Source organism: Rhincodon typus, chromosome 2 (assembly GCF_021869965.1).
Source record: "Rhincodon typus isolate 14 chromosome 2, sRhiTyp1.1, whole genome shotgun sequence".
NCBI classification, from domain to species: Eukaryota; Metazoa; Chordata; class Chondrichthyes; order Orectolobiformes; family Rhincodontidae; genus Rhincodon; species Rhincodon typus.
Genome location: NC_063333.1, coordinates 9,244,817 through 9,257,125, shown reverse-complemented (window position 1 = coordinate 9,257,125; position 12,309 = coordinate 9,244,817). Strand labels below are relative to the sequence as shown.

Sequence of the window (12,309 nt, the reverse complement as noted above, 5' to 3'; positions counted from 1 at the left end):
AAGAAGGGTCCAGACCCGAAACGTCAGCTTTCCTGCTCCTCTGATGCTGCCTGGCCTGCTGTGTTCATCCAGCTCTACACCTTGTTATCTCAGATTCTCCAGCATCTGCAGTTCCTACTATCTCCGAGTGAATTTTTCCGTCTTTTTGGTTCCCTCACCATTCCTACAGACTCAGTCTACCAGCCATCCTCTTTGGGATTTGGCCAGTTTAGTTAGTTGTGGTACTACCAAGCTATTCCTCGTGATGAACACTGAAGTTCCACAAATAGGTTATACTCTATACCTTAATCACTACCCTAAGTGCCTCTTCCAGTTGGTGTTGAACATAAAGAAGTACCAACTCATTAGGTAGGGGGATTGGGTAATTAGCATGAAGTTTCCATGTCCGTATTTATCCTGATGCTATAAGACTTCATGAGGTTTGCAGTCAATGTTGATGCGATATGTTTGTGCGCATTCATTGATCCAGGGAATATTTTGTATGGTTTTGTTCCTCTTGGTATCATATAGTACAAATACGATAATTTTGAGCCTTAATCTGCAATTAAATGGTGAATTGTCTCTATCCCAAGTACATACCAGGTGTGGGCCACTACAGACATACAAGTTAAACTGAAAAAAGTAGATGCACAAAACAGCTACAAAACCTCCAAATATCAATACGGAAAAGAAATCTAATTCATCCACTAAGTTTCAGGCTACAGAAAGCCTGCCAACTAACATGAAACCAAAAAGTTTAGTTTCTTAATTCTGTGTTATTTGTCCATGTTCCCTTAATCAACGAAGGCATCATTCTCCATTTGAAATAGAGACACTATGCCCAAGTCTCAAGACCAGAAGATCGAGGTACGTCCCATCAGAGGTAACCAAGGCCAGCATCAGTAAATCTTAACTCCTTAGCTTGATCCCAGACACGCTCCCATTCCATGGTGATCATCAACTGGGGAGGATTCTTTTCTTTCCGTCTAACTTTGCTTCTCAAACAAAACGGTAAAATTTGGCTTTATTATTAAGATTTATTGATTGAAATTTTTAATGGCCATTTATATTAATTATTCATTTAAATTAATAATGCTTTTGAGTTTTTTTTTGATGAAGTTCACGTTTACTGTTGTTGTGGCAATTTGCTGATGGCACAAAGTAAGGCAACATTGTAGACAATTGCATAAAATTACTAAGGGATATTGATAGACTAAGTGAATGAGCAAAACTGTGGCAGGCAGCGTTCAATATAAGCAAATGCAAGGTTATCCATTTTGGACCAAAATAGGATAGATAAGGGTACCCTCCAGAAGGGACGAAATTAAATACAGTGGCTGCACAAAGAGGCTTGAAGGTTCACCTGCATATTTCTTTAAAATGGCACGAAGAGGTGCAGAAACTAATCAAGAAATCTAATGGAATGCTGTTCTTTATATCAAGAGGACTGGAGGATAAGAATGCAGAAGTTATGCTGCAGTAATGCAAAACCCCGGTTAGACCCCACTTGGAATCCTAAGAGCGGTTCTGGGCGCCACACCTTAGAAAGGACATACTGGTTTTAACAGGAGTACAGCATAGATTTATAAGAATAATAAATTAATCCCTGAAGTCCAGGAAATGGAAAAGATTATAGAAATTAAGCCTACTTTCTCAAGAATTTACAAGATTAAGGGATGATCTGATCGAAGTCTTCAAGATGTTAATGGGAAAAGACAGGGTGGATGAAGAAAAACTATTTCCACTGGTTGGAGATTCCTGAACTCCAGGCATAGTCTGGGAATTAGGGCCAGACCAAATCAGAAGTCATAGAGTAAGAGAGTCATACAGCACAGAAAGAGACCCTTCGATCCAATTCACCCATACCGACCAGGTTTCCCAAAGCAAATTAGTCCCATTTATTTCTCAGTTCCACCCGTATAGTTTGACTAGACAATCCCCCCAGGAAATCCTAAGTACAGCAGTAATGCTTTCCCTAATCAAAAACACCATTCTCCCTTCTCTCTTGCCTTCGTTTTTATCCTTCCTAGAGCATCTATAACCCGAACATTAAGCTGCCAGTCCTGTCCTTCCCTCAGCCATGTTTCTGTAATAGCTATGATATCGCAGTCCAATGTTCCCATCCATGCCTTTAATTCACCTGACAGGCCTCTTTGCATTGAAATAAATGCATTTTAGTTCTTCAGTTTTACCTCTTTCTCTGCTGTACTCTTGTTTACCTTGGCTATTTAACTTGCTCCCTTTAACTTCCAAACCATCCATTGACTCCAACTATCCTTCCATGCCTTGGGAAAACAACCAACATAATCAAAGACCCCTCCCACTCCGGTTATATTCTCTTCCACCCTCTTCTATGGGCAGAAGACATAAAAGTTTGAACACTTACAAATAGATTCAAGAACAGCTTCTTCCCCGCTGCTGTCAGACGTTTGAACGGACCTCTCAAACATTAATTCTGATCTCTGTTTGCACCTTCTCTGCGGCTACAACATTGTATTCTGCACCCTGTTCTGCTACCCTGATGCACTATGGTACAATCTGCTTGTATAAGCATGCAAAACAACACTTTTCACTGTATCTTGGTGCTTGTGACAAGAATAAGTCAAGCAACGAATCCTTAACTCTCTCTCATTTTTCACGACTGCTTAGAATTACCCCCCCAACCCAAACCCACCCCTACCCCAAACTAGCTAAAGCCTCCTGAGTAGCTCCAACAAATCTCCCTGCCACGATATTGGTTCCCCTCTAGTTCAGGTGCAACCCATCCCTCTTGTACAAGTCACTTCTGCCTCAAAGACATCCCAATGATTCAAAGTCTGAATCCCTGCCCCCCGCACCATCCTCTCAGCCACTCGTTAATCTGCCATATCCTCCTATACCTACTCTTGCTAGCATGAGGCACCAGAAGTAATCTAGCGGTAACTATCCTGGTACTACTTTTTAATCTTCTGCCTAACTTCCTATACTCACTCTGCAGAACCACATCCCTTTCTCGACCCATGTCGTTGTACCAATATGTACAACCACCGGTGGGTGTTCACTCTCTCTTTTAATAATTTGTTGCAACCACTCTAAGACATCCTTGACCCTGGCACCAGACAAGACATCATCCTGAAGTCTTGCTCACGGCTGCAGAATCACCTGTCTGTGTCCCTAACTGGAATGTCCCCTAACACAGTTGCTCATTTATGTTGACAAAACCCACTTAACAGAAGATCCAGCCATGGTGCCCAAGATCTGGCTGTCACAGCTATTTTCTTCTGAGAGGCTATCCTCCCCAGCTATACCCAAGGTGTTATACTTGTTTGAGACAGGGATAACCACAGGAGACTCTTACACTATCTTCCTCCCTCTCCTGGCAGTCACCCATCTATCTGACTGTACCTGCAGTGTGACCATCTCTCTGAAGCTATTATATATCACACTCTGTGCCTCCTGCATATTCCTCAACGATTTTAACTGCCTCTCCAGCAATACACTTTAGAGAATTCATAGGTGGAAGCCAGAGGATTTGGCTGAGGTCCTTAATGAATACTTTGCATGAGCATTCACAAAGGAGAAGGACACAGTGAGTCTCGAGAGGGATATGTTGATATTCCGGGGAATATTTAAAAAAAGGTGGTGCTGGATGTTTTGAAAAGTATTAAGGTAGACCAAGTCCCAAGACCTGATGGAATCTATCATCAAATGCTGAGAGTGTGAGGTGAGGAAACTGTCAGGGCCTTTTACAAAATCTTTGTATCCTCTTCAGGCACAGGAGAGGTCCCAGAGATCTGAAGAATAGCCAATATCGTTTGTTTGTTTAAGAAGGGCAGCAGGAGTAATCCAGGAAATTACAGGCCAGTGAACTTTATGTCAGCGGTAGGGAAATTATTGGAGAAGATTCTTAAGAATTGGATTTACTCACATTTGGAAAAATATAGACTGTTAGCGAAGGACAACATGGCTTTGTGCATAAAGATCGTGACTCACAAACATGATTGAGTTTTTTTTGAGCAAGTGATGAAGATGATTGGCAAGAGTAGGGTAGTAGATATTGTCTACATGGACTTTAGTAAGGCCTTCGACAAAGTCTCTCGTGGCAAGCTGATACAGAAGGTGAAGTCACATGGGATCCACGATAGCTGGTAAGATGGATACAGAATTGACTTAGACATAGAAGACAGAGTAGCTGTGGAACAGTGTTTTTCAGAGTGGGCTTCTGTGACCGGCGGTGTTCTACAGAAATCTGTGCTGTTTGTAATATATATAACGATTTGGAGGAGTATGTAGATGGGCTGATTAGTGAGTTTGCAGACGTCACAAAGATTTGAGGAGCTACAGATAATGAGGAGGATTGCCAGGGGATTCAGCAAGATAGGGAAAGGCTAGAAAATTCCAGGTTGTTTTCTCTGGAGCGAATGGAGGCTGAGGGGAGGCTTGATAGAAGTCAATAAAAACATGAGATGTAAAAATAGGGCTGACTGTCAGAATTGTTTTCCCAGAGTTGAAATGTCTAAAATGGGGGAGCACGCATTTAAGGCGAGATGGAAACAGTTCAGAGGAGATGAGAGAGACAACTTTTTTTTTTAAAACTCAGTGGCAGGAGTCTGGAAGGCGCTGCCGGGATGGTGGTTCAGGCAGATATGATAGGGGCATTTGAGACTTTTAGATGAGCACATGAATATTCAAGGAATGGAGGGATATGGTCCAAGGGCAGGCAGAAGGGATTAGTTTAATTTGGCATCACGTTTGACACAACAGCGTGGGCCAAAGGGACCGTTCCTGTGGTGTACTGTTCTATGTTGTATGATAGGCTAGAGACTTGGGTAGAAAGATGGCAGATAGAGTTTAATCTAGACAAATGCAAGGTTATGCATTTTGGGGTATCTAATGAAAGATGGAAGTATACAGGAAATGGCAGAACTCTTAGGAGCATTAACATACAGAGGGATCTAGGTGTACAGGTCTGCAGTTCCCTGAAAGCAGCAACACAAGTGGATAAGGTGGTCAAGGAGGTGTACAGCATGCTTGCCTTAATCGGTTGGGGCATAGAGAATGAATCTTAGCAAGTCATGTTGCAACTGTATAGAACTTTAGTTAGGCTACATTTGGAATAGAAAAGAATTCTGGTCTCCACATTACCAGAAGGATGTGGAAGCTTTGGAGAGGGTACAGAAACAGTTTACCAGGATATTGCCTGGTTTGGAGTGTATCAGCTATGTGGAGAGATTGGACAAACATAGTTTGTTCGCACTTGAGCAAAGGATGAGGGGCAACCTGGTAGAAGTTTACAGAATTATGAAAGGCATGAATAGAATGGATAGTCAGAGTCTTTTTCCAAGGGTAGAAATGTCAATTACATGGAGTTAGAGGTTTCAGGTAAAAGGGAGTAAGTTTAAAGGAGCTATGAGAGGTTGTTTTTTCTTAAAGGGCAGTAAGTGTCCGTAATCTGCTGCCAAAGGAGCTGGTGAAGGCAATTACAATAGCAACGTTTAAGAGGCATTAAGGGAGATATACGAATAGGCAGGATATAGAGGGATATAGACGACTTAGTGGCAAAAGGTTTTTAGCTTAGAAAGGCACTATGGGTCAGCGTAGTCTCGGTGGGCTGAAGAGCCTGTCCCTGTAGATCCTCAGGATACTCAGCTAAGAGCAAAGCAGTGCCAAGATGTAGCTCACTTATAGATGAGCCACAGGGATCTGCAATAGAGGTTCACCAGATTAATCCCTGGTCTCGTGGGATTGTCTTACAAGGAGAGACTAAGGCAACTGGGTCTGCATTTCTTAAAGTTTTGAAGAAAGAGGGGTGTGTCATTGAAACTAACAAAATTCTAACAGGATGTGTCAGGGTGGATGGCGACAGAGCATTTCCCCTGGCTGGTGAATCTAGAACCAGAATAATAGTCTCAGAATAAAGGGCATGCCAAATTTTCTTATTCTTTCACAGGATAAGGACATTGCTAACTAGGCCAGCATTTATTGTACATCTCTAATTCCCAGAGGGCAGTTAGGAGTCAACCACATTGTTATGGGTCTGGAGTCACATGTAGGCCAGATCAGGTATAGATACCAGTTTCCTTCCATAAAGGACATCAGTGCATCAGATTGTTTTTTCCTGACAATCGACAATGGATTCATGGTCACCATTAAACACTTACTTCCAGATTTTTATTGATTTTATTGAATTCAATTTCACCCATGATGGGCTTTGAACCTAGGTCCCAGGCATATTACCTGGGTCTCTGGATTGACAGTCCAGCAATAATACCAGTAGGCCATCACCTATCGAGACTGAGATGGGGAATTTCTTCACTCAAGCGGTGCTGAATCTTTGGAATCTCTGCATCCAAGGGCTGCGGAAGCTCAATCATTGTCCAAGACAGACATTCAGGAATATGGAGATATTGTGGGAAAGTGGAATTGACAGAGATAATCAGCTACGATTGTACAACTTCTTTGATTTTCAATTAAATCTGACATTGAGCTCTCTGGAAAAAAAAAAGTCACATTATATTTTATGCTGTACAGCCAAAGTAGTCTGGCATCCTTTGAAACTGCACTAGCAGCAATTTCACTAGATAACCTTGACTGCTCCCAGACATACTCATCGCTGCAGAGTCCTGAAGCAGCTTTTCTGCTCTCTGTTAATAACTGGTGACAAGCTTACCTTTCCTCAGTACAAGCACTAGATTGCTCTGATTTCGACACTTTGTTCTTTTTCAGTTCATTCACGGGATGTAGCATCACTGGCTAGGACGGTATTTGTTGCCCACCCTAATTGCCCAGAGGTCAGTTAGGAGTCAACCATATTGCTGTAGGTCTGGAGTCACATGTAGGCCAGACCAGGTAAGAACAGTTTCCTTTCCTAAAGGACATCAGTGAACAGATGGAGTTTTCCAACAATTGACAATGGTTTCATGTTCATTGTTAGACTCTTAATTCCAGCTTTTTTTTTTTTTTAAACTGAATTCAAACTCCACCATCTGCCCTGGCGGGATTTGCACCCAGCTCACCAGAACATTGCCTGGGTCTCTGAATTAATAATCTAACGATAATTGCCTCTCCAAGTTGTCAGGGGTTACAGAAAAGTTACATTATTCACAGTAGGAAAACCATCATTGAAGAGTTATGAAACAGCACAGAAGCTGGCTATTCAGCCCAGCTGCTCCTTGATAGTGCTTATGTCCAAACAAACCTCTGCCCACCTCTTCATGTTTATTCTTTCAGCAGATATTTCTATTCCTTTCTGTCTCATGTGCTCTTCTGGCTTCTCCTTAGATGCATCTAATGCTCTTCATCTCAACCACACCTTGTGGTAACGATTTCCATTCTTACCACTCTTGCACAGGTTAAATTTACAAACTGAAAAATTAAGCAAGAGAACTCCTGTTTTCCCAAGACACTGTCTGGCTAGTAAACTTTGTAGAGGAAAATTTTCAGAAGTTCCAAACAGTTAACAAGCAACTAGGCAATTAAAAAGGGAATTAGAGGAACATAAGTTTTAAATAAAATTAAAGGATAAAAGCAAAAGACCAAGAAAACAGAAATACATAAACACAGGATGTATTTTTCTTATCATTTAACAACTGTACCATTTTAATGGACAAAGATATTTAAGAAATAAGTCAAGCATTTCATATATAATTAACTATTTTAAACTGCACTGACTTACTTTTGCAAAATTCAATAACCGATTTGTGGAAACTAGGAGTTTCGGAGTCAGGTTTTATAACAAATCTAGCATTTTATAAAAGTTAACAGATGACTTCAACTTATCATGACAATCCCCATCCCAGATTTTCATTGACTCCAATTTTACTATGGTTCCTGATGCCATACACTCTCATACTGCCTTGATGTCAGGGACAGTCACTTTAACAGACAGATCCTCTGTGGCTAGTAGATTGGTGAGGGAGAGATCTAGTGAGCCTTGTCCTCTTGACACTTAGGAGTGGTTGAGAGAACTGAGTGGCTTGTAGGCCATTTCGGAGTGCAGTCCTGTGTTTATGTATTCCTGTTTCATTGGACTTTTGCTGTGGCTCTGGAGTCACATGTAGGCCAGATCAGGTAAGGATGGCAGTGTTCCTTCCCTGAAGGATATTAGTGAGCCAAACGGGTTTTTCTGACAATCGACAATAGTTTCATGGTCTTCAGTAGATTCTTAATTCCAGATTTCTTAAAAAATTGATTCAAATTCTGCCTTGGCAGTATTGATGCTTTTCAGCCACTCTTGATAATGGGCATTGAAGTCACCCACTCAAAGTACAAACTGTGTCCTTGCTACCCCAGTCCTTCCTCCAACTGATGTTCAACAGAAAGGGTACTGATTCATCAGTTGGAGGAAGGTAGGAAATAGGAGTGGTCATTTCCAATAATTAAGCTAATGTCATGCGACTTGGGTCTGAAATCAATGAAGACGACAAATCAAGGCAAATGCTGCCCAACAATACACCAAAGTGCTGCAACTTGTGGTGGGTCTGCCTGTTGGCGGGGCATTGGTATACCTACCACGCAGCAGTTCAATAAGCCAGCTCACCACTACCTTCTCAAAGGCAATTAGGGATAGGAAATAAATGTTGGTGAATCAAAAAGATAAAAATAATGATCAAAATGCCTGGATATTGGCTGCAAGGTATAATTTGGTGAATGTAATTGTTGGGTCATGACTTGCAGAGTTCATGGCACAGTTCTCCCAATTTTGGCACAAGCCCCAGAGGCAAGGAGGTCTTTGCAGGATCAACTGGGCATGCTACACTGTTGCCATTTCTGGTGCTTGTCAATATCAGGTGGTCTATCCAGCCCCATTCCCTTTTAGCTTTTCTGTAGTGATTTTGTTCAACTAGTGGCCCATGTGGGAAGTTGGACCGAAGGGTCTGTTTCCATGCTGTACAGCTCTTTGACTTTAATACCAGTCTATTCCAAACTGTAGTGGAATCACGTCACATGTAGGCCAGACAAGCTAAGGATGGCACATTTGCCCCCACTAAAGATAGATTTTTTACAACAGCCCAATAGTTTCCTGGAAAACATTGCACAGACTTTTAATTCCAAAGTTATTTACTAATTGAATTGAAATTCCACCCAGGAAATTAATAATCCATGCCACATTCCTTTTACACTTACCAACAGCAAAACCAACCAAAGGCAAGACCAAAGCACCTGATCATGTTCATCAAAAAGTACTATTTTTAAAGTCATGAACACAGGGCAGCATGATATAGATACTTTTTTTTTTAAAATCAACTTGTTCACAGATGTTATTACATACTTTGAGCAGGTGGGACTTAAACCCACACCTCCTGGTTCAGAGTAGGGACACTATCGTTGTGACACAAGGGCCCACTACTGTGATATAAATCTTAATTATATTTCATTATAGAAATAGACCATACAGCCCAAAAAAAATTAATGTTGGTGACACACATGTAACTCTATCAACGCATTGTTTCAATGTCTGAGATGACCAGATGTAAATTCAAACATAAAATATTCTTACTGGACACATTAAGTCTGATTTTTGGTGAATCTTTAAATCCATGAATAGCCATGTTTTTAGCTAAAGTTGCTCCAAACTCACTTACCCACCTCCCTCTCCTTTTACAATTCTTCAATTGTCTAACACTTCCTTTTCTTCCCCTTATCTCCTTAAAGATATTCCTTAAAACCTACCTCTAATCAGGATATTCTGCACTTCTTCCAATATCTTCATTTTTGGCTTATTTGTATTTTTAATCAGATTATGCTTCTGTGAAGCATTCTGGGATGTTTATCTATGTTAAGAGATAAATGTAAGTTGTTAAGGATGACATTGATATAAATGCACCAAAGCTTAAGATATATGAAACATTCAACTAGAAACTAAAATATATTGCTTTCCGGATTGTTAGTGCACACATGAACTGAACCAATCTCTGAAGACTGAAAATTCTGGTGTACAAATTCAACTCAAAGTAGAATCAGGTGCAGCAACTATTATTTTGCAGTAGGAGTCAAGTCCTACAAAACACTTGAGATGGAATAAACAGAAAATCAAGAATTTATTAGTCATAATCTGCAGAATTTCATGTGGAAATTTGAAGTCCTTAATATAAGTTTTTCCTCCTCCCCATGTTATTGTAAAGAAGGTCAGAGGAGGGACAAATGAAACATTAATTTGAGTAAGGACCAGTTGGGCTGAACAACAGGCGGTTTCTGTGCTGTTGGCTCATTATTTTAAAGAAAGATTACTTTTTTCACAATGTTTCTTTCTCAACAATATGCCAATTATCTCTCCTTACTAGGATACAGCCACGTAGTCAAATGACTACAACTACAATATTGACATCTACAGATAATGTGGAAGATAGCCCAGTTATGTCCTATTCACAAAAAGCGGGATAAATCCAACTGGGTCAATTACTGACTTAGTTTCATCTCAATCATCAGCAAAATGTATCATCAGTGCTATTAAGCAGTACTTACCCAGCAATAACCTGTTTACTGATGCCATGTCTAGTTTCCACTAAGATTACTCAGCTCCTCCTGATCTCATTACAATCTTCGTTCAAACATGGACAAAAGAAATCAAAAGGGAGGTAAGCCCTTGAGATCAAGACAACATTTGTGTGTGTTGGGCATCAGGAGTCATAGCAAAATTGAAGTCAATGGGAACTGCAGAAGAGTTCTACAATGGTTGGAACTGTACCTAATTTTTGGAGGTCAATGAATTTAGTCCCAGGACAAAAGGGCCTAGGACCACTACCCCAAGGATCTCCTACAACAATCATCTTCAGCTGCTTCATCAATGGCCTTTCCTCCATCATAAGGTCCAAGTTAGGGATGTTCACTGATGGCTGTAATGTTCAGTACCATTCATGACTCAACAAATACTGAAGTAGTCAACATCCATGTGCAACAACCTGGACAACATTCAGGCTTTGATTAAGGAGCAAATAACATTCAATCACACAAGTGCCAGGCAATGACCATTTCCAAGAGAGAATCTGATTACCAACCGTCATTTAATTGACCAATGACCTCCAAATTTACAAAGCTTGTTCACTATCTACAAGGCAGAAGTCAGGAGTATTACAGAATACTGTCCATTTGCCTGTATGAGTGCAGTTTCAACAACAGACAAGAAGCTCAAGACCATCCAAGACAAGGCAGCCAGCTGAATCAGCTCCTCACCCATAACAAACAAACACTCATTTCCTCGATCACTAATGCAAAGTGACAATGTTTCGACTATATACAAAGTGTACTTGTGCAACTTGCCTAGATTCCTTCGATAGCATCTTCCAAACCCATGAACCTCTACCACCTAGAAGGTCAAGGTCAAATGCATGAGATACCATCAACTGCAATATCTCCAAGTCAAACAGCATTCTGACTTGAAACTATATCCCTTCAATAAGACTGGGTTAAAATCCTGGTACTGCCTTTCCAATAGTACTACGGATGTACTCTAAGCACACAAACTACAGTGGTTCAACAAGGCAGTTCACCAGCTTTTCAATGGCAGGTAGGATGGACAACGAATACTACCCAAGCCAGTTAAACTCATTCACAGGATGTTAGTGTAAGAGAAGTTACCTAACTGGACATTACTTATTTGTAAGGCAAGACAATGAGTTCTGACCAGGTATGCATATTTCTAGTGGAGAGGATGCGCTATTTATTAACAGAAGCAAAGTACGTCAACTGTTTATTTTCTAAATCTTTAACCCAGGGTTATGGCAGCCAAGTAGCACTCCAGGCTGAGATCAGTCAATTTAGATGAAGTCTGAGAATCAAACCAAGATCAAATCACCTTTCAAGATCTTTTTTTGAAAAACTCTAAGTTACTTCTCCAGCTTCATGGCTGATCACACATCTTCTCTTTCCTTCCCCTCAAACAGCAATGTTCCAAGTCGTTTAAATGTTCCAAGTGCTAAATAAATGCACAGTATTATTTATTTCTGCTCATTCATTTTGATCTCTGAAATGATCACCAAATCTTGGAAAACTTGAAACAAACAGATTTCTGACTAGGACCCGAACTGCCTTGCTTCCTGCCAAAGTCTCTGAATGCCCAAAAAGATGTAAATGTTTTCTTTCTGGCTACTTGGTGATCAGACAAATGGTGTACATCTGATTAGCAGCATGACCATATGTAACTAGAAACCCGATTAGCATCAAATAAGCTGGCAGTCACCATTGTTGCATGACTCAATTAAGCAGTTTGACAATGAGGTTCCAGGTCATAACCAGACAAACACAACAGTCTGAGATAACAAGGTGTAGAGCTGGATGAACACAGCAGGCCAAGCAGCATCAGAGGAGCAGGAAGGCTGACGTTTCAGGCCTAGACCCTTCATCAGAAATGCA

The 12,309-nt window shown here is 40.8% G+C and overlaps 1 protein-coding gene across 7 annotated transcripts in view; it reads right to left on the bottom strand.

Annotated features, from left to right (window-relative positions):
• The window catches only part of zbtb47b (zinc finger and BTB domain containing 47b), a 199,225-nt gene that overhangs the window by 118,208 nt on the left and 68,708 nt on the right, over positions 1-12,309 (bottom strand). The window contains exons 2-3 of one of the 7 annotated variants that reach the window (XM_048613153.1): positions 9,631-9,731; positions 6,196-6,449 (exon numbers count right to left, since the gene is read on the bottom strand). The exons of 4 other annotated variants lie outside the window; for them this stretch is intronic. In XM_048613153.1, coding sequence (XP_048469110.1) covers positions 6,196-6,240 — 45 coding nt within the window. In that variant the 5' untranslated portion in view covers positions 6,241-6,449; positions 9,631-9,731. The remainder of the gene's footprint in view (positions 1-6,195; positions 6,450-9,630; positions 9,732-12,309) is intronic. 2 more of the 7 variants (XM_048613161.1, XM_048613170.1) reach the window with 2 other exon arrangements.